General features: G+C 38.1%; 2 protein-coding genes across 2 annotated transcripts; both read right to left on the minus strand.

The window, feature by feature from the left end:
• Positions 1 to 4121: 4121 nt before the first annotated feature.
• On the minus strand, positions 4122 to 10688 carry hhipl2 (HHIP-like 2; the record flags this gene model as incomplete). Its single annotated transcript, XM_079443397.1, has 9 exons — positions 4122 to 4633; positions 4943 to 5025; positions 5920 to 6001; positions 6101 to 6246; positions 6440 to 6566; positions 7094 to 7425; positions 7546 to 7689; positions 8748 to 9400; positions 10344 to 10688. 9 exons carry the CDS (start codon positions 10686 to 10688, stop codon positions 4122 to 4124), a joined length of 2424 nt encoding a protein of 807 aa, XP_079299523.1.
• A 1406-nt stretch (positions 10689 to 12094) lies between these two features.
• Positions 12095 to 19118, minus strand: LOC306886198 (sushi domain-containing protein 4-like). The gene is made up of 8 exons (XM_079443137.1): positions 18585 to 19118; positions 17475 to 17678; positions 17058 to 17231; positions 16748 to 16936; positions 16135 to 16326; positions 13126 to 13270; positions 12659 to 13044; positions 12095 to 12543 (listed from the first exon to the last, which is right to left on the minus strand). Exons 1-8 carry the CDS (start codon positions 18712 to 18714, stop codon positions 12506 to 12508), a joined length of 1458 nt encoding a protein of 485 aa, XP_079299263.1. The 5' UTR covers positions 18715 to 19118; the 3' UTR covers positions 12095 to 12505.
• Between the last annotated feature and the right edge of the window lie 2341 nt (positions 19119 to 21459).

Consider the following 21459-nt stretch of genomic DNA (forward strand, 5'->3'; position numbering starts at 1 on the left):
GCATAGGCAGTTTTCGACATCAGCAGCCCTCGTCTCAGAGCAACGGTTTAGCACATACAAGTGCAGAAAGCTCTGGCTGCTTACTCATTCACACGATATACAGTATGCAGTCCGCTTCAGCTGCTACCTGCTATGTGCAAAGCGTGAAACGCATCAGTCGCTCTCACTCCCATCCAGTGTAAGCTGCCCCATCTTGGAGCGGCAATCTGCCTTACATAAAACAAGATGTCCTTCAGCCACCCACTAACTCTCAAAGCACGCTCCCTGCCCAAGAGCATTGATCATGCATAGTATAAAGTGCCCCTCTTGCCTTGTGGTGCAGTATAGGTAGCCCCTCTCTTAGAACATGGTCTGCCTCATATAAGCACAAAACGCACGCTTGGTGTTCTCTCACTGACAATACCATTATTTACAGTAGGGTTGCCCCCTAATAGTCGACGAATCGTTAGTCGACCAGAAGATGCTTGTTCGACCAAAATTTTATTAGTCGCTTAGTTGCAGAAAAAAAAAACATTAAAAAAATCCACAGGCAAAATCACACAGTTTGTGATAGACAGGTCTTTTTGTTGTTTGCAACATTATAACCAATCACGCACATATCTGTTGAGCAAGTGAATGCAATGGCCAATCAGAGGTGTTTAGATTAATCCACTGAAAAGTAAGATAGATGCTCATAGTGCTGTGTAGTCCACTTCAGTGATTATAACAGCCAGCAGATTTTGTGAGCGTGCAGAACTAGCGCTGACCTGAAGTCATTGACCACTTCAGGGATGAGGAATGGCCTTTTTATTTTACAATTTATATAGACCTACTTTATATAAGCTGAGATGAATTACAATTATCTTCTAACATCATACAACTGTTGTGTGTCACCTTTAAGCAGCATGCCGTGTGTGTGAAGAAACATGCCATGCCAGACACAGCTTCTGTGCAGTGTAAAGATGACTTGTTGATGTTGATAAAACTGTAATATTATTAGCCTACAATATTCAGATTAAAGTATTTGACAAAAATATTTTTACATTTGACTATACAAAGGCAAATCAGATATGTTTAATAAGCTAACTCAAAAAAAAAAAAAGCACTTACAAAGGTTAAAAAAATGCCTCTGGAAATCAGTCCTAGGGGACAAATACCCAACATGACAATGAATAAATGGTGACAGTTTTCATTTATTGGTGAACTATTCCTTTAAGTCATTTTAGATAAAAGTGTTCTTTAAATCAAAATTGTTCAAACTGGGGTTCCTCAGTCTATATGACTGCTTACTACTTATTAGCAGTATAGTGGCCTGTGTGATATTTGTTGGCGGCTATAATTTGGCAGTCCTTGTAGACATCATCTTTGAGTGTACAGTCAGTGTTGCCAAGAATTGGGCTACTTTAACACTGTTGCCGTGGGTTGTTTTTCATGTCCGCAGGTTGAAGCGACCCCAGTAATGTGATATTTAGCCCCTGGAATGCGCATTTTTACCAAGGGACCCCCTCGAAAAAATTGGGCTATTTTTGAGTAGCAATTGGGTGGGTTTTGTTGTGAAAACCTGGCAACCCTGTGTACAGTAGACAGGTGCACATTATCTGAAGATGCTACAGCACATATATAGCAAACAACTTGTGTGATCTACCTTTAGATTCTTTAAGATTATCATAAAGATGAAGATGAAGAAATTGCAAAATATGAGTACCCCCAGACTCAGCCTAATTAAGATACATGTTAGAACATGTAAACTTTATGATAGAAATATAGACCAAAAAGACCCGAAAAAGTAGCAAAATATTTTCTTTCGTGCTTCAGGCACTCACTGTAACCAGTCATCACAAGCCGATGTAGTTCTGAAGACACTTCAAATTGTGCAATACAACCCAGGGCTACTTCTCCGGACACAATCTGGGGGCCCCTTTTAAACAAAGATCTCAAGTGCAAGAGTTCCATACACGTGAACCTCAGTGTTGTTTTTACCAGTCCGTCAAATCATCACCTTTAGGCAATCTCCTAGACGTCACCGGACACGATCTGAGGGTCCCTTTTAAACTACAGGTATCTCAAGGTACAAGAATTGCATTGAAGTGAATCTCAGTGATCTTTTCACCAGCCTGACAAATCATCACCTTTAGGCAATCTCCTAGACAAGTCCTTAGGATTTCTGTCAAGCATATGTCGTGCGGTGGCTTTTTGAAACCTAATTATTAGTTACATGCTTGCCGTGAATGCAAATAATCTAGTTCCAGCATGTTCTCAGAAGCATTTGTAATGGTATGCCCATAACCTGTGCTTTAATTGCAGGATACAGTAAAGCTCTGTAGGTGAGAGTGTACACTTTTAATATTTTTTAACATTGTTTGTGATCCTCGTGTTGCAGTTATGATCATCAGCAATCTATAAAAAGCTTATAGCATAAATATTATGAATTTGAGAACAGCTAAACATGTATAATGTATATAGGGTAGGTATTACAAGGATAAATCACGATTATTTATTTAAAGTATTTACCTATTTTACTTCAACCAACACTAAAACTTTTGGCCAAATGTTCTTTTAAAAATGACCAAAGTAATAACCAGTACAGAAAGAATACATATTTTAATTTAATATGAAATAAGCATCGGTTAGCTAGGCTTTTCGAACATTTTAATGTCAATCAAGCAAATACGATTCTTTATAGGGACCCCTTCTTAACATAGAAGGTATTTTAAATTCGACTTATAGTTTGCTTGTGTAGTAAATGTCATATTTAGATTTGAACGTCCAATTTCACGTCAAATACTTCAGGGCTATAAAGTTGAATTATTAATCCCCATCATATACATGCAAGACTATTGGATGCATCACAGTATTGTACAAACACTGTAAATACAGCAAATGTGCATTTATATAGAATTGCTGATACCAAATATGTAGGATGCATAGTTCAGATATTCCATGGAATGCATGGCTTCTGATTTTATGCTGGAGTGAAACTTACCTTAGAAACAAAATCCAGAAGAGCCTGTTGGCTGGAGATAAGGATCCTGAATGATGGGTTGGTTTTTGCTTTGACAGGATGTTGTCGAAGATGGCAGATCACTTACTGTATATTATGCTTTTCTTGGAGTTTTGACATACTACACAGTGATGACTTCAGAGATAACGTTTTATGTTGCCGAGGTAAAATTGAATGACATTTTATTTTTCATGACCCACTTTTATTAAATGTTGGGTGACTTTATAATAAAAAAGGGGAGATCACATGTTCACTTAATAAAAAGTGTTTTATTAAATGTTTTGGGGAATAACAGTTAGAAAAAGCTCAGTTGTTCAGCATTAAACATCGTACCATTTTCCTTTTGGAATAATATGTAAATAGGTGCATGTACAATAGTAAAAGTAATAAAAAAACAAATATTTTTTGCAAATTCTTAAAACTGTGTTCAGCAATAGCGGTTCCCCTTAAAACTGCAATCACAAATCTACGTTTGTAGTTGACCTAGTACTACAAACATCAAGGGTGTGGGGAGTAATACCTAATTTACACCCTCATATAGACTTGGATCTGTATTAAAAATACATTTATTGTAAGACAAAACACTTTGTAGAATGAACCATTTTTACTTCCACCAAGAAAGACTTATGCATGGATGGTATGTATATATATATATATATATATAAGTTTGCTTTCTTATTAAAGGAAAAACAGTGCCACTTTGGGTTTACATTTCAAAAATGTGCAATTTGGACTTTCTTCAGTATGTCATAAAATTAGCACATTTTACAATTCAATGTATTTTAGTTTCAAAGAGTTATGTTTAAGAAAGACTTTCAAACACATTTGTTTTTTTTATTTAGAATTTCTCCTTTTAATTTGAGTTTTGGTCCAAAATAAAGATCATCGGCCCAAACTAATTACTTCACCACATTCCAAAAATAAGTCCAACATTTGAAGAATGCTTCTGTGTTGCATGCTAAACAAAATCAACTGTTGGCGCAGGACTGTTGTGGTTTTCTCTGTGGTCTTTCATATCACACATCTGACTGACCTCAAAACTGCAATTCAATTGATACATTGTTTGAACAGGATCTCTTTGAATTCCCTTTACTGCTCTACAGTACTACCATCTAATTACTACACCACACGTATGGCTTATTTAAACAGTTTTCTCTTTTTTGTGAGAGGGATATTTTTTAGTCTTTTTGCTGTTGTCTTGATTCTTTTTAGAAACAGTCACCTTAGGCTTGCTCTTAATGGGTTTCTTCACCTCTTTTTTAGTCTTTTGTAGCCAGAACTTGGGGTTTGTCACATCTTTTGGTTTGATTTTCTTTTTTTCTGGAGCTCCTTTTATGGACAGTTTGGGATTGTGAAATGGCTTTCCTGTGGCTTGTTTGTCCTTCTTGGTTAGTAACAATGACTTCTTGTTAGGAGGAACCTTCTTTAGTGTTTTTGTGCTCGTGTTTATTTGCTTCTCCTTTGCCGGAGTGGTCTTCTTTAACTTTTCTTGGCTCAACTTCGCTGAAGTGGTTTTGCCTGGGATTTTTTTCTTCGGTGCAGATGTGGTGGGTTTGGCCCTTGTGGGCTGGCGTGTGCTTGGTGGTTTAGTGGGGAGTAAGATCTTTTCCAGTGGTGATCTTGTTGGCGTTTCATTTATGCCAAGCACAGTCACTTAAAAAAATAATAATAATATAATGTGTTTATGAGCCTTTAGGCAATTCTGTTACATAATGCAATTGATTTTCTTTGGTAATCTTAAAAAAAAATAATAATAAAAAGAAACTGAAAATTCCACAAATAATTACAAAGAAACAGCAAGTAACATTGAATTAAATTTTAACTTTTGAAATAGATAAACTGAAGTACTATTTCCTTGTAAAATGTACTCCAATCTTTGTTTTATTTACAACAAAATATCTTTTTTTTTTTTTTTTTACAGTGTAGACACCAATTTTTTTTTAGGATGTAAAATATTCTTACATTCTCTTGGTGTGAGTGGCACTTTCTTCCCTCTGACCTTTACAGGAAGTGGCTTGTTTTTGCATTTTCCTGGAGGTGCCCTCCTGTAAATAGAGACAGACAGAGGAAATAACTTCATTAAACTTAAAAATGCAGGACTCCTTTAGTGCCGTGAGGTAAAAAAAAAAAAAAAAGGAATTTAGGATGGTATCATAATTAATTCAACATTAATGTATATACACAAGGCTGTGTGTGTTTGTGAGGGCAATGACCTTCTACTGCTCCTATTAGTAATGAATCTGTTTTTTTTTTCCACTTGGCTATTTAAGGAGGGATAAAGAATACAGAACAGCTGGGACTATATGGTATTTCTATTAGGGAGACCGATTTCAGATGAGCTGATAATCTCCAGTAGTCTTGCTGGCTCCAGCAGGATGATTCTTGATTTATCCATAGGTTAATTGTTTAAAACATCAAAAAGATTATGTTTGGTTCTTTATATTGTTATTTCAGTCATTTATTCATCCTTTACTAGATTCAACGTATTTTAAAGGCACTGTAATAAAATAAAATAGTAAAATCGACATTTCAATATATCAGACTCCCTATCTCACAGAACAACATGAACAAAATCATTGAGTTATTACTGATAAGCATTTATAATCTGTCATAGATAGATCGATGATAGCAGATTTCCAGAAGTCTGGATGGAAACCATTTGGTGGAAGCATGTGCAACAGATTCCAAAGGAATATAGACCGCATGACGCTTAAACGTCCTGTAGTCCTTCTGTCTCCCAGCATGATGTCTTAACTGAGACTTATCCGTTACGCTTTAAGAACTCTTTTAATGGGGAATTTACTCATTATTGGTTATACAGTATAGACAGATTAGACAAAGACAAATTTTGTCATGTCATTTTTTACCGTACTGCACGTGTGTGCATATTAAGACTGTTTGAGTAGAAAATATATCCAAATGTAGCAAAATATACCTACCTGGATGGATCCATGAATTTGTAAAGTGTGCCAAAGGGAGACATTGCACTTGGGTAGGAGGTCGCCAAAAAATAAAGTTCTCCTTCAGGAAAAAAAAAAAAACACATAGTATGAATATTTTTCAGTCACAATTGCATTAATATGTATATTGTGCATTATATTGCACTGTGCTCAAACTCACCCGCTTCATCCTCTGCAAATGAGATGATGAACTTGTGGTGATGATTTATAAGGCCAGGAAAAGAGCAGGTTTTAGTGTCACCCATACACACATTCTTTTCCTTCCAGCTCCCAGATTTCTTATCCTCTTCCAGAGCCATTAATCGTCTAAATAGGAACAAAAGCTTGAATTGTCATTGCTCCCAGACATATTTTAAGAAAAAAAAAAAAAAAAAAAGTAGTGACCGATTGACCTAAAAATTACTCTCATGAGCTGTAACTTTTATAGCTATAATTGAGAGTTGATTGTGCATGAAAAATGGTTTAGTTGTTGCAAAAAAAAGAAAGAGTTGGTCCTTACCCACTCATAAAGTCTCCAAAAATATAAAGACCATTGAGGTTGGGTGATTTGCATCCTCTGTACACATAACCTCCAGTTACGGATTTCCCAACATGGTGTCCATAGGCAAATATTGGCAGAATGTCATCTATAAAAATAAAAAACAATGTGCAATTAAAACAATGTTTAAAGAAATGAGACTTTGTTCATTACAGTTTCTTTACATTTCATCCTAAAAAGAACCGTCTGTTATTAATTTCTCACCCCATGTGTTGCTTTGATTCTATCAAATATTATAAATGCATGCATTCTCAAATAAATCTTTCATAGGAATTAAGATGACTTGAAATCAAGAATGTATTAATTCTAAATTCCTTGTTTTATTATATGAAATGGAGTTTGGCAGTGTAAATCAACTTTCCTTACAAGAAAAACACAAACTGCTCAAAAATGACACGGGAGTAAATAATGACTTTAAGTAACTATTCATTCAAGATCATTTGAAATGCTCAAAATGAGCAATCTCCAGAAATCAGGAGCACAGATTTATTGACTGGCTAGTGATATGAAGTTCAAATTTGTTCAGAGCAGTAAAAATTTCTGGAATGCTCCATTTGATCTGTCATTTTCTCTGACCCATATGTGTGTGTGTGATTATTCTACGGTTCAGCTCACCTAGAGAAGAGTTCTGGCATAATTTCATATCAAAGCATTCAAAGCCTTCTTTGGCCCTCCATCCATAGTTTCCTCCCTTCACAATGATGTCAACCTCCTCATACCGATTTTGACCCACATCACCGCAGAATATTCTCCCTCTCCCGTAACCAGTGAGCGGATCCCCTCGATCCACTGAGCAGCGCCACATATTCCTCACACCGTAGGCATAGACCTCTGGCTTTGCATCAGGCTCTCCGAGAAATGGATTGTCTGGAGGAATCTTATAGGGCTTCCCATCTATACGGCTACCATCCACATCAATCCGAAGCACTTTTCCTAACAATGCTGATCTGAAACATATTTGCATAGCAGGTAAATCTTAGTTTTATCTAAGTTATTGGAGTTTTATCAAAGCATTACGCATTATTTGTGACACTCATACTCTTAATTCTTTTAAAAACGGTCCTTACCTGTTTTGGGAATTTCCATATTTTCCAAAAGGGTCTCCTGCTTTTCCACCATCCCCTGTAAAGATGTACAGATATCCATCTAGACCAAACAGAAGCTGCCCACCATTATGGTTTGCAGCAGGCTCCTCAATCTCAAGAAGAACTCTGTAGATACATATTTGTTTGCAACATTTAAGAAATTGAGGAGGAAACACATAAAATAGCCTACTACTCAAAGCCATAAAAGCACCATTACATAGTCTGTACCACAATAACCAAAATGTTCTGAAGTCAAATGATGGATTTGTGTTAAGAACAGTCGGGTTTCTCTGAAATCAACTATGGTGAGAGTTTGGACTTCAATAACATTGGTTCTTTTGAGTCTCATGACCAAATGAAGTTTGATAATGTCATTAAAGCCTTCTCCACATTGCACGATTTTAGCAATCCTATAAGATCATTGCAGATCACACTGTGCGACATGGATCTAATAAACTTGGGTAGAGACATGCATGTAGACTCTACAATGATGACACCTATTGAGTCGTACGTTACTATAGAAGAATAAAACGTCATCAGCATGCACTAGTTTGAAAACAAAAAGAGCATGATGAATCACATTTTGAAAGTTGTAGTTTGTGTGTGCTGAAAAAAATGAAAGCGGCAAAAGATGAAGGGATAAGAGCTTGAGGTAAGCATTTTTGTGTTTTAATGCCATGTCGCATTGATTTCATGTCACATTTTTATTGGCTGGTCAGTAAACGTGGGTTGTAGCAGCAAACACTGTGCAAAGATCATGCTGAATTTCTGACACTGTCAGAAAATTATCGTTGGATGTCTTTGGTTTCTAGACCGTGAAAACAGCCATCTTTGAACCTCCGATTAGGAGCTACGATCACAGAAATCGCCACGATTGTTTCGCAATGCCAATCTTTCGTCTGGGACAGCGGAAAATCGTGCAGTGCGTTTCAGGTTTTACATGCAGCTTGATGTGACATCATGAAATCTAAAGCTTTTTTGGGACTTGACCGACATGTTGACAATTAAATTATGCAATTTTTAAGATGCAAGAAGATCTTTAGTTTTCACAGAAAAAATAACAGTGTGCGCATATGGAACAACTTGGGGTGAGAAAATAAGAGATTTTTCATTCTCAAGTTAACTTTTTCTTTAACGTACATTTTGACAGCATGTGAACAACAAAATAGATCAAACCTATTAACCTCTCTGAGTAGGGATCTGCCACGTTCATGTCATAAGCCGAGACCTTCATCTCGCTGATGCGAATCTTCTCCAGCTTGCCGTTTATCAAAATGGAGTAGTAGATGAAAAAGCGCCCATTGTTCCTGTACTTAGGATGGAAGGCAAGACCCAGGAAACCTCTTTCATCTCCCAGCCACTGTGTGGTCAACACCTCCCCGCTAATATCCAGGAAGGGCTGTTCTAAGCGGCTGCCGTCTTTCAGATACACCCATACGAAGCCAATCTGCTCTGCCACGAACATGCGGTGGGTATCATCTCCACTGTGGACCATCAGCACAGGGTTCCTCAGCCCATTGGCCACTTCTGTCAAGCACAGCTGCAGGCAGCCTCTGGTGTCCTCCACCACCTTGCCCAGACTGCTGTACAGGTCATTGTTCCTCAGGACATTGGGGTAGCAGTAGTCCTGGTCAGCGAGGTTAATGAGGTTGCAGAAATGCGAGCGGTCCTTCTCGCACGTCTCCAGCAGAGACCGGCTGTTGGTTAGGTACTTGACCACAGAATGACACTTGCTGTGAAATTCTGAGCAGTAAGCGAAGCACAGTCCTGGTAGGTGCCGCACTGGAGTGTATGGGTCTTCAGCATCAAACAAGTGTGCGGCGTATGGAGAACATTCCTGCGAAAGAGCAATACAGGTCTTACAATTAACTACATTTTCTGAAGCTTACTGGTTCAAATCAAACATCCGCACTCACAAGTCTCTGATGTTCTAGTCCAGGGGTGCCCATTCCTGCTCCTGGCAATCGACTGTCCTGCAAAGTTCAGCTCCAACTCTAATCAAACACACCTGAAGCAACTAATTAAGGTCTTCAGGATCGCTTGAAAATTAAAGGCAGGTGTGTTTGATTAGAGTTGGACCTGAACTTTCCTGAAAGAGCAGAATTGGGTACCCCTGCTCTATAATATGCATCTGGTTCATCCTTAAATGTAAATTACTTAATCTGCTCCAGTGAAAACTCTATGTAAAATCCCTTCAAAATGTAACTGTACAACTTATAAAAGAGATGAGGAATCAATAATCTGCAGCACAAACACACTATAATAATACTGACGATTGTCTTACCAAGCATCACTAATAAAATAATTTACTGTGAATTTCTGCAAATGTATTTACATCAGTGAACGACAGCTACTGAGAAAAACAGAAATCATTTAAGCGTTTAAATATATTAAAATATCAGACATGTAGACTACACACTATTCTGCTGTCAAAAGCAAACTCCTCAAAACTATTACGAAAATAAATATAAATAAATAAATCCTAATTACATCCCTTACATTGCAGAAATGGTTTTAAGCTGTTTAATATAAGAGAGCAATGGACATATGCAGGATAATAAGCTTATAAAATATAATGTTATTCAGGGCACTATTAATTGTTCAAGTTGTTGTGTAATATATTATATAAATATGAAAGTGCAACTTCTCAGTTACCCTCTAACACATAAAAAAATGTCAACATTTCAAAAACAACCTGTTAAAACATAACCAAACATATTAAAAAATGCAGTTTATTACAGTAGCATTCAGCTTATTTGTTAATAAAGGATCATACATACCTGACACATAATATCTTTTACCAAATCACCGCACACAGCATATGCCTCATCACCAATCAGGTCCATTATATCCCAGTATCTCATTGCAATACTGTTGTCTGCTTTTTGGTCACAGCAACCAAATTTCTCATAGTGCCTGCAAAACTCAAGGTGGTAAGGGGGTTTGAAAGGTGGCTGGTAGTCCAGACACTGAGGATGTGCCAAAGTGTGTCTCAAATAAGAGAAGTAAATGATTATAAGGACGAGTCTGAAGGGTCCTTGGAGCCATTCGGTCTTCTTGGTCAGGAATCTATCCTCAGGGCATTTTGCACGATGATGACTGAGTGAATCCGGCTGTCTCGGCATTTTTGCCATGTGCCTAAGAGTGAAGGAGTGTGTTTGCTATTAAACGTGTGTGTACAGTATGTCTACTTGAGCAAGCATGCTGTGCGTGCATGCGTTCCTGCGCGCGCCTGCCCCGCTCTTCGTTTAACGTGCGCGTTTGTCATTTGATAACAGGATACATATGCTTGCCATATACTAAATTATAGCAATGTAATATTAACACTGTACATCACACTCAATATGACATACACTGTATAAAACTATCATATTTTTGTTTAATAATTGGCTAAATACAATCAACGTTTTTTTTTTTTAATTCGATAAACTTCTGGCACTGTATAAAACTCGAGTCTAAAAATAACAACTGATTTACAACACTTGACCGGAAATAATTAATTAGATTTTTTTTTCTGTCAAGGGTGTTAGTATCATAATTACATAGTTACATAACCTTTAATGAAACAGATGTTAGGTACTAGGACAGCCTCCTATATTTATGTTCAGTTATTTCACTTCAATTGCATAGAAAAGGACCTATATGTTGCCATTAGAGTAATATTACTGAACCTAAACAAAGGAGCCTGATAAAATGCTCATTTTAGATGAAAATTTCAGATAGCACTTAGAGGCTTTTGCATCTGAATTCTTCATATGTATATATATATAATATGTTTTCATATATTTATATATGAAATTATGAAATTTATAACTAATTCTGTTAATAATTGAAGCTTATGTCCCTGAAAACAAACTCATGTGTGACACCTAGTGGACAAAAATAATAAGACGCACAAATGCCCATAATAATAATAATAATAATAATAAAACATGAAATTAATCACTATTGATTTACGCCTCTAGTTTAAGTATAATAAAATATGATAAAAAACTAAATAAAAAAACAACAACTATATACTAAAAAATACTATCGCAAGAAGATTTTGTTTTGCCCCTATCTGTAATATAAAGAAATGCATCTGTTTAATGGCCAATAACTATAAATGACTATTATAGTTATTGGCCGTTAAACAAAATATGTATTTGCCATCATCATCCATATGCAGCAATCGAGCCACGTGAACTGGAAAGAGTGTAATGTGCTGCTGCACCTGAAGAGACTTCTCATTTCATCTGCCTCGAAGAAATTTGAATGTAAATGTTACTTTTATCTGACCATGCTAGCAGTGTTTTTGTTCTTTCCCTTTCCCAAATCACATTAAGACATCTTGTCAGAGCTGTGTTCTCAGCTATATTTGTGAGTAAATTAGCTTATATGTGTGTTATTAACCAATATAGTCCAACTTTGCAGGCTATGTTGTCAGCTTGTCATAATGTATGCAGTGCACCTGCCTTTTGCTTGTACCTAGTTTCATCCAAGGTTCACCTGGATAAATGCACTGAACATAAATCAAAATAAACTCAAATGTAAAGTTAGCATATTATTTATTTAAGAAATATTCATCATTGTTTCAGTCCATACCATTTGAAAGCTGGCCAGAATGCAGCGCGGTTGCCAAGTGAAAGTCACAAGAAAAATAATTTATTATACTTAGACGCTATGCATTGTGGGAAAGTTAAATTAACAATATGCTATGGTCTAATGCATAGTTCCTTCATGATCAGGAAATGGGAATTTATTTAGTTTTTGTTTATTTTTTTATTTTTATTGCCTATCCTTCCCTGGTGTGCTCTTCATTAAATATAAGTGTGCAATAATTCCTTATGAGCAGTAATTTAGCCTGCGCCATGTTGTTCAACAAAATCAGAAATGAACATTGAAATAACCAACAGTAGAGTGAAACAATCTCAAGTGTCTCATTTTCAGTTAAAGGTAACAATCAGTAGTCCACTTCACCATCCTCCACGAGAGGAATTTCTGGAAAATGCAAAGCAATACATTGGTAAGTGTCTCTGAATTCAAATATGACACAAATAATATAATAAAACAGTGTGTGTTTCTACCACTAGGTGGCAGCAGCCCACAGCCTTACCATCTGCAATGTCTATGCTGGGGCTTGTGGAGGCGGTCTCCTCCATAGAGGTGATGGCATTGGTTTTCTCAGACATGTTATTCAGTCCACCAGCATGGGAAGAAGATGGCTGTATGCCTTGAAGACATTCTGATGTGTCCGAGATGCTATCACAGGTCTCAGCCTCACCAGTGTCCAATGGCACACCATTATGACTCCCTGTATGCCCGGGATATGAAGGTGGGTTTTGTTCTTCTGAATGCTGTGAGCTCCCCAGACCAGCAGGGGCCAGATCGTTTGGGGGCTGACAGTAGGTACCACTGACAGCCTCTTCATAAGAGGGAAGTGGTACAGCAACACCATCTACAACCAAGATGTTAGGATCTCGGCCTTCATCTTGCTCTTCACTGAAAAAGGAAGAAATAAGTTTTGATGAGTAAGTTAAGAGTAGATCAGACTACACTGTATGATTATAATATCGGCCGTACCTTGGACTTTGCTGGGATTTGCATTTGAAGTGGAACATCTTGCCTGTGATCACCAAGAGCAGAACTAGCAGCACACTAGTGGCTGTACAAGCCACTACTTTCCATGTGGTTAGTAAAGAATCTTGAAAACCAGGCCAGGTTGTCTCTATGGGAATAAAGCTCTGCTTGTTAACTTGTACAGCCAAGTTTAACATTCTGTTTAGGTTAGGAGATATGAATCTTAACTGTTTTAATACAAAGGAATCAAATTATTTTATACATTTATTTTACTGACCCCAACATTTTCAGAAAAAGTGTATTCATATTAGTGCTGTCAAACGATTAATCACATCCAAAATAAATGTTTTTGTTTACATTGTGTGTACTGTGTATATTTATTATGCATATATAAAAACACACACATACAATATATATTTTGAATATATTTACATGTATATATTTATTTTCATATAATTTATATTATATTTTAAATATACTTAAAATGTAAACATAACATATTTTTGTTAAATATATACATGCATGTTTGTGTATTTATATAAACATTATAAATATACACAGTACACACATATTGTTACGTGTCTGCTTCTGTTCTGTTTGGTTTTGCCCATATTTGGTTCTTCCTGTTTTAGTTCCTGTCCTAGTTTTGTTAATCAATGATCGTCTTCACCGGTGTTAGATTAATTATCTTGTTTCCTTGTTTTCCTTTTGCTACAACCACCCGACCGTAACAGAAGATCGGACCGCAACCGAATAATGGACTGCACTTACCTGCCTCCCGAGGATGATCTCCTCCAGATCGCACAAGAGGGCCGCTCCATAGAAGAATATATGGAAGATTTCCTCCAGCTCGCCCACCGCGTGCCATGGAAGGATGGCACGCTGAAGGTTGTCTTCTGGAGCGGCCTTGATGACTACCTGTTCCTCCAGGCACCACTTGCCACTACCCCGGGCTCCCTGAAACAATACCTGGAGTTTGTGCTATCCCTCGCGGGTTCCTCTTACATCGTGGAGGAGGTGTACGCAGACCAGCCACCGCCCGAGGCGATGAAAGTTCCGCCCGTGGCAAAGATGATTCCTCCCGTGACGATGATGGTTCCGTCCAGCCCTCCTGAGTTCCCACTGGTCCCGTCCAGCTCTTCTGCGTCTCCGCTGGCTCCATCCAGCTCCAAGCCTCCCGAGCGCCCTCAAGTGTCCGCGCTGCAAGAGCGCCCTTCTGCGTCTCCGCTGGTCCCGTCCAGCTCTCCTTCGTCTCCGCTGGTACTGTCCAGCTCCGCGCCTCCCGTGCGCCCTCAAATGTCCGCGCTGCAAGAGCGTCCTCCTGCGTCTCCGCTGGTTCTGCCCAGCTCTCCTTCGTCTCCGCTGGCTCCATCCAGCTCCGCGCCTCCCGAGCGCCCTCAAATGTCAGCGCTGCAAGAGCGCCCCAAGTGTCCGCGTTGCAAGAGCGCCCCCAAGAGTCCGCTCCTCCAGAGCACCCCAAGAGTCTGCTACTCCAGTGTGGCCCTTAGAGGGGATCATCCCAAAAAAAAATTTGGGGGGGGGGCCATATAGTCTCTGCCTGTGTGGCCGGGCCAAGGGCCAAGGCCACTGAGCTCCCTGATTCACCTTGGGCTCCCAAAAAAATAATACCGCCATGGCCATCCAAGTTCCCTGATCCGCCATGGCGTCCCGAGTCTCCTGATCTGCCATGGCCTCTCGTATCTCCTGATCCGCCATGGCCTCCCGAGTCTCCAGTCCCGCCATGGCCTCCCGAGTCTCCAGTCCCACCATGGCCTCCCGTGTCTCCTGATCCGCCATGGCTCCCCGAGTCTCCTGTCCCGCCATGGCCTCCTAAGGCTCCTGATCCGCCCTGGAGGCTTCCCTTGTCTCCTCCCTGTCCTGGCTCTGCTCCAGCCTCCAGGGCGCCCGCCCCCCCCGCCCGCGATGTCATTGTTACGGCGCGGGACGCGCCTTCCGGGAGGGGGAGATAACTGTTACGTGTCTGTTTCTGTTCTGTTTGGTTTTGCCCATATTTGGTTCTTCCTGTTTTAGTTCCTGTCCTAGTTTTGTTAATCAATGATCGTCTTCACCTGTGTTAGATTAATTATCTTGTTTCCTTGTTTGCCCGATCCCTTTATAAGTCCTGAGTTTTCCCTTAGTCCTTTGTCCGATCTTAAGTTAAGTAAATGTCAAGTGTGTGTTGATGCCGTTAAATAAAGAATACTCCTTTTTGTTTACTCCTTCTTCGTGCACCTTTTGCTACAACCACCCGACCGTAACACATTATGTAAACAAAAACTTATTTTGAATGTGATTAATCGCGTTTTCAATGTTTTTTGAAAGTCTCTTTTGCTCAAAAAATAAAAACAGTAATACTGTGACATATTATTATAAATCAAACAACTATTTTCTATTTTAATATATGTTATAATGTAATCTATTTCTGTGATGCAAAGCTGAATTTTCGTTATCCATTACTCCAGACTTCAATGTCACTTGACCCTTCAGAAATCATTCTCAAATGCTGATTTGTTGCTCAAGAAACATTATTATCAATGCAATGCTAAGAACAGATTATTATTTTTGTGATACATTGTTTTCAGGATTTTTAACAGAAAGTTTAAGAGAATAGAATTTATTTATCTATTTGAAATATAATTATTTTGTAATACTGTTAAAAAAATCTATTTACTTTTGTGTGTTTGTACACTCGTGGTCTATATATATATATATATATATATATATATATATATATATAGAGAGAGAGAGAGAGAGAGAGAGAGAGAGAGAGAGAGAGAGAGAGACCATGAGTGTGCAAAAAAGTAAATTTAGTAAATAGGTACATTTTTATAGGTTCATTAGTTCATAGTATATGCGTATTTAACTTCAATTTCATAACTATCAGCATCATTAAAAATTATTATTATTTCTTATTGCACATTCCTTGTGCTAATGTGCAAGGTTCATCTGATTATGATTGACCAAATAAAATTGTTTGTAATTTTTTACTGAAACGAATGCAGGCTAATTTACCATCTTTGATGCAGTAAAACTGCATTTGTGGAAACCATTGTCCATACTGGCAGGTGATGTACTTGTAGTCATTCGCTAAAGAGTAGCCAGGATAACAGTAGTATTCTACGACCGTCCCATGAATGTAGCGGTCACATGGCTGTGGGTGGCACATGTAATCTCCATGTTCTATCATCGGGGGTAAAGAGCATGCTGTAAAACATCAGACACAGAAAAAGACATCTTAATCAGATCACTCATTTCCTCTTCCTGAGTCCCAGACCACATTTTAATATTTGTCCCTTATTTGTTTACACATTCCTAATAACATAATTACTTAAAATTCAGTTTACATTATTGCAGATTTTATAAGTAAATTTCATAAAGATTTTGAGTTTCTCATTAAGAGAAAACTAAAGTCTATAAACTATAAACCATACAAGTAGTTTTCAGGGTTCAATTATAAAATATTGTTGTAAAAAGATTTGTAATTATAAAATGAATCTATAAAAGATAATATAATAGATAGCTAATATTAAACAATATAAAATATTATAATTACAAAATTATGTTTTCTTTTGAACATATCTGTTAATTTTTCAGCTTAAAGCTGCTAAATTATACTTCTATTCACCCTCAACATCAAGGCACCGAGGTGGCGTGTTCGACCAGATGAGGTTATACATGCATTCCAGAAGTTCAGGTCCCTCCAACTTGTAACCAGGAAAACACTGGTAGTGGACCACAGTCCCAACAGGCACAGAGAACTCTGTTTCCGAGATGTTCATGTAACTGTGTGGAGGTATCAGTGGCCGGAGGCAGCCTGTGGAGACAGAGGACAGCCATGAAAACCTTTCCAGATGTAAACTATCTTCAAGAGTGTAGTGTTTATTGAATTAAAGTCAGTTACAGAGTAGATTTGTTTTGAATAATTGGCATCAAACCTTGACAGGTTGGCTGATTATCCCATGTCCCATCTGCCTGGCAAACTGATTCCATAGTTTCTGTATCAGGGTATCGGATCTGAAATCCCTCATGACAGCTAATAATGAGGCTGTCACCAGGCCTGTACGTCTTATTTGTGACATCAGCATCCTCGATTAATGGAGGAAGACAATCTTTGAAAGATAGAATAGCTACATAAAAAATGCTGCAGCACTGTCATACAATTAGTTAAACAATTAAAGTTGTTTATTTCACTTCTTAACTGTGAAAATGCATCAAAACTTAAATTGTTGCAGTTCATGTAATATGACATTTGACACCATCTACTGGGGGGGGGGGCTGCTAAAAGGATTTAAAGTACCATTTAATGCTAACAGGACGCTGACAGGTAAAAGGTTAAGATGGAGTAGCCTCACCTTCTGAAAGGCACACTGGTTTAAGGCTTGGTTTCCAGCCTACCGATCCATTTTGGAAGTGCGTGCAGATAATCTTGACTGGCCCCTTTAAGCTATAACCATCCACACAAGAGAACCTGGCCACTGAGTTTTCAAAGAACACACCGCTGCTTGGAGTTCTGATTCCGTGCTCAGGAACACCAGGATCCTTGCAGAACTGTTCCACTGAGAGTGCACAGGGAAGAACCAAGTGATTTTATAAACAGGCAGTATATTAAATGCAAACAAAGTTTCTACTTAAATGTTAACATTTGTAAAATTAAAATGTCATAATATGGGTGAAATAACGTTCCATTAGCATTCAGCACATCATTGAGAATATATTTATTAGGAAAATGTAAACAAATGTGAAAAAAAAAAAAAAAACTACAAAACATATTTATTATTATTATTATTAAACTTCTATATGAAAAACAAAGTTATATTGTTCCCTGTCTGGTCAGTCATGGCGATTCTGCTTATGCAGATGATACCAGTAACTTAACATGCATTTTTTCTTTTCTTTAAAATGCTTTATTGTTATCCTTTCTATTTTAACATTTTGTCTTGCAACTACTATCACCTCAGGAGGGTGGTGAGCGCATGATAGTGATGTCACCCATAGCTCATTTCTGTTGGGTGAAACTGTTACAACTCGGTGTTACAACACTCCCTGAAGTCTCTCCAACATCACACTCAATATGGCATTTTCATTCTACGTCAAAACACTTTTCTGCTGAGATGCTGGTTTTACTCAATGTTACATAAATGTCACCTTCATAAAATGTTGTTATAAGCCTGGAGGTGTTTAGGGCCTAGATGATGTCTGGAATTTTATGAGTGTGGTTCTTGCTTGTTTTGAATGTTCTGCTTAGTCATGACCAAAGGTTAGTCTATATAGCCTACACAACATACAGCTGTAAAGCAGCATCGTCATGTCATGGAGGAACTGTTATAGCAGAACAGAACATCTAATGAAGATGATGGGCCAGGATCTTCAGCCAGTTTCAGCGTGCAACCACAAAGAAAGCCTCGCATTTTCCACATACTCGTATAAATGATATAATTGCAGTTTTTATGCAGATTTCTTACCTACTGTGTTAACCGGGAAGGCGGTGACCAGAAAAGGAGGGAGGAGGAGGATAATCGAGAGAACAATCTGGCCGTTGACAGGATGTCCAAACGCAGATTTCTTGCCTTCTTTATCACCATGATGAAACATCTTTCACTGAATAAAATTCATCGGGTCACAATGCTCTGAAATTATGATGACAACGACAAAAAGCTAGGTAAACCGTGAAAATATTAAATCTATTGGGATTGCATCATGGATTTTCAGCCCTGCAGAATCTCCTCGCCGACGCGCAGAACATGATGACCAGTAAATCCCCATATCACTTCCTAAACACCAAACTAGTCTTTTCGGGAACGCGTGTATGGCATATCCAGCATGCATTATTCAAATGTCTTCGGCAGATCAGAATAAGGCTCGCGCAACATAACGATGCTGTCTAAATGTATGATGATCAAGATGATGATGAAAAATGCGTCATACGCGTCACTGGTCTACCTTTCTCAGTTGAAAACCAGGGTCCACTGACGCTATACTGCTGTTTTAAAAATAGTGCTCGCTGTTTTCTACACACACACACACACGCGATTTCTTCTTAAACCTACCCACTGATGCCGTACATTGAAAATCAGCGGTGCTGGTGTTCCTCTCTCTCCCTTAGAAGATAGTCGAGCTGATCTTGACAATAAATTAAATAATAGTGTTACTTCTGCTGTCGATCCGTTCTTCACTGGAAACTGGAAAGCATTGAAAGCTAAATTATCCCGTCTGTGGCTATGTAGGTTATCTCGTGATGTGTAGATGAATTATTATACAGGTCAAAGTACTAATGTGAAGTACCGTATTATGACTACGAGTAACAGGGAAACAACGTTTTAGACAGAGGAGTAACTGCAAAAAGCAAGCATAGCAACAAAATAGCCTGCTGTTATGCTTATATATGCATACATATATTAGAAGAGCAACTGGCAAAAGCAAAGCAAGCATAACAACACATAACTCTGACTTTATTGGGCTGGGTGATGGGTTTGGTCCCCCTTGGCTATAGGGGTGGGCAATATGGCAAAAATATCATATCACGATTTTTTCTTTAAATATCACGATTCACGATCTTATCACGATTCTTTATCATGTTGGTTTTTCTATTTTGCAAGTTGTTTGAGCATTACAGCCAAACTAATTTCCCTATTATACAGACAGCCTTTTAAGGTAACAAAATATACCAAATATAAAAAAGGATGGTCGATATTTAGACCAAAGTGGGCGAAGATAAAAATCTTTGTCGTTATTTTATCTTTGTTATTAAAAAATGAGAACAAATATACCCATTACAAATACACACAAAATACAAATGAAATAAACAGTGTTTTATTTTCAGGTAGGCTACAATAGTGAAAGTGATGTGACATATGATGGTGACCCATACTCGGACTGCTCTGCATTTAACCCATCCAAAGTGCACACACACAGCAGTGAACACACACACACCGTGAACACACACCCGGCGCAGTAGATGTATTTAGCAGGAGCATTCAAGAAATTGAATGAACAAATATAAAATTAAAACACTATATAGACTGATTCCTATTAAAGCAACTGTATTAGTTTTTCAGTCAAGAGCAGTGAGTGATTTTTCTCTGTGTTTGGTGTTTTAGTAACATTAAAGGAATAATTCACCCAAAAATAAAAGTGTTATTTTTATACCATCATTTACTCACTCGAATGTTGTTTTAAACCTAAATTAGTTTCATTCTTCTGCTAAACATAAATCCTCTTTTGAAGAATGTGGAAAACCAAACAGTTGCTGGTATTTTTATTTTTTTCCTACTATCAAATTCTAGTGTGTTCAGCACAAGAAAGAAATTAATACAGGTCTGGGACAACATGTGAGTGAGTAAATAATGACAAAAATACAATTTCAGGGTGAACTATCCCTTTAATTATAGTCGGCAGGATGTTTAGTGTCCTGTCCCTTTAAGACCTGCTCCCATCAAATGTACAGGCACGCGTCCGTTTCTCTCAGCTGTTTACTTTCATTTTAGACATAACCAACTGAGTCTAAACATAAACCTTGTATGTTTAGATAGTATTAGAATAAAAGATAACTTAGTGCTGTTTGACGGGCTTTTTTATTTAGCGCGCTTTGGGTGTATGTGCTCAGAAAAAAAGCACATGTCTGACCAGCCTGTGAATGAAACTTTAAAGGCAAGGTTTTAAAGCAGATGTAAATAATGTACACAATGTATACAGTAACAAACATATTGATGTATAGGCTACACAGAGACAATTCCACTAGCTTTTTATATAAAGAAAACACTTATGTAGCAGTTATTAATTACTTGGATACACTTTCTTGAAACTCTTCATAATCTGGTGGATTGCATTCCTGTACAGTTACTTTCCGACCGCGCAAATAATGCACAAGTACTAATAGAGTAAAAGCAGCCACTACTAGGAATATTATCAGCCCAGCATACTCTCCTGGGGTCGACAGTGCCCCTCTTGCTATATAATTCTGTGACGGTGTTGTGAATTGACCGTTATATGGAGCAAGAGTGCATTCAGTTCCATTAATGAGGATGAACGGCTCGTAGCAAGCACATTTATAAGTTCCTATCATATTTTGGCACTTGTGTGCGCAGCCGTGATTTGATTCACATTCATCAATATCTTCGCAGGTTTGGTCGCTTCTAACAAAACCAGCCGGGCACCAACACGCGGACCCGCCTCTCAAACATAACGCGTCACAAACACTCGTTGCGCAATAGAAATCACAGCGGCGTGGATCTCGTGTATTTGGACGGAATCGTTCCTTACATGAGCACCTATATCCGGTTTCCAAAGGAGTACATTTATGTTCACAGGGTGCATACATACACCGCGCATTATCCAGAA

Source organism: Barbus barbus, assembly GCF_936440315.1.
Source record: "Barbus barbus genome assembly, chromosome: 20".
Taxonomy (NCBI): Eukaryota; Metazoa; Chordata; class Actinopteri; order Cypriniformes; family Cyprinidae; genus Barbus; species Barbus barbus.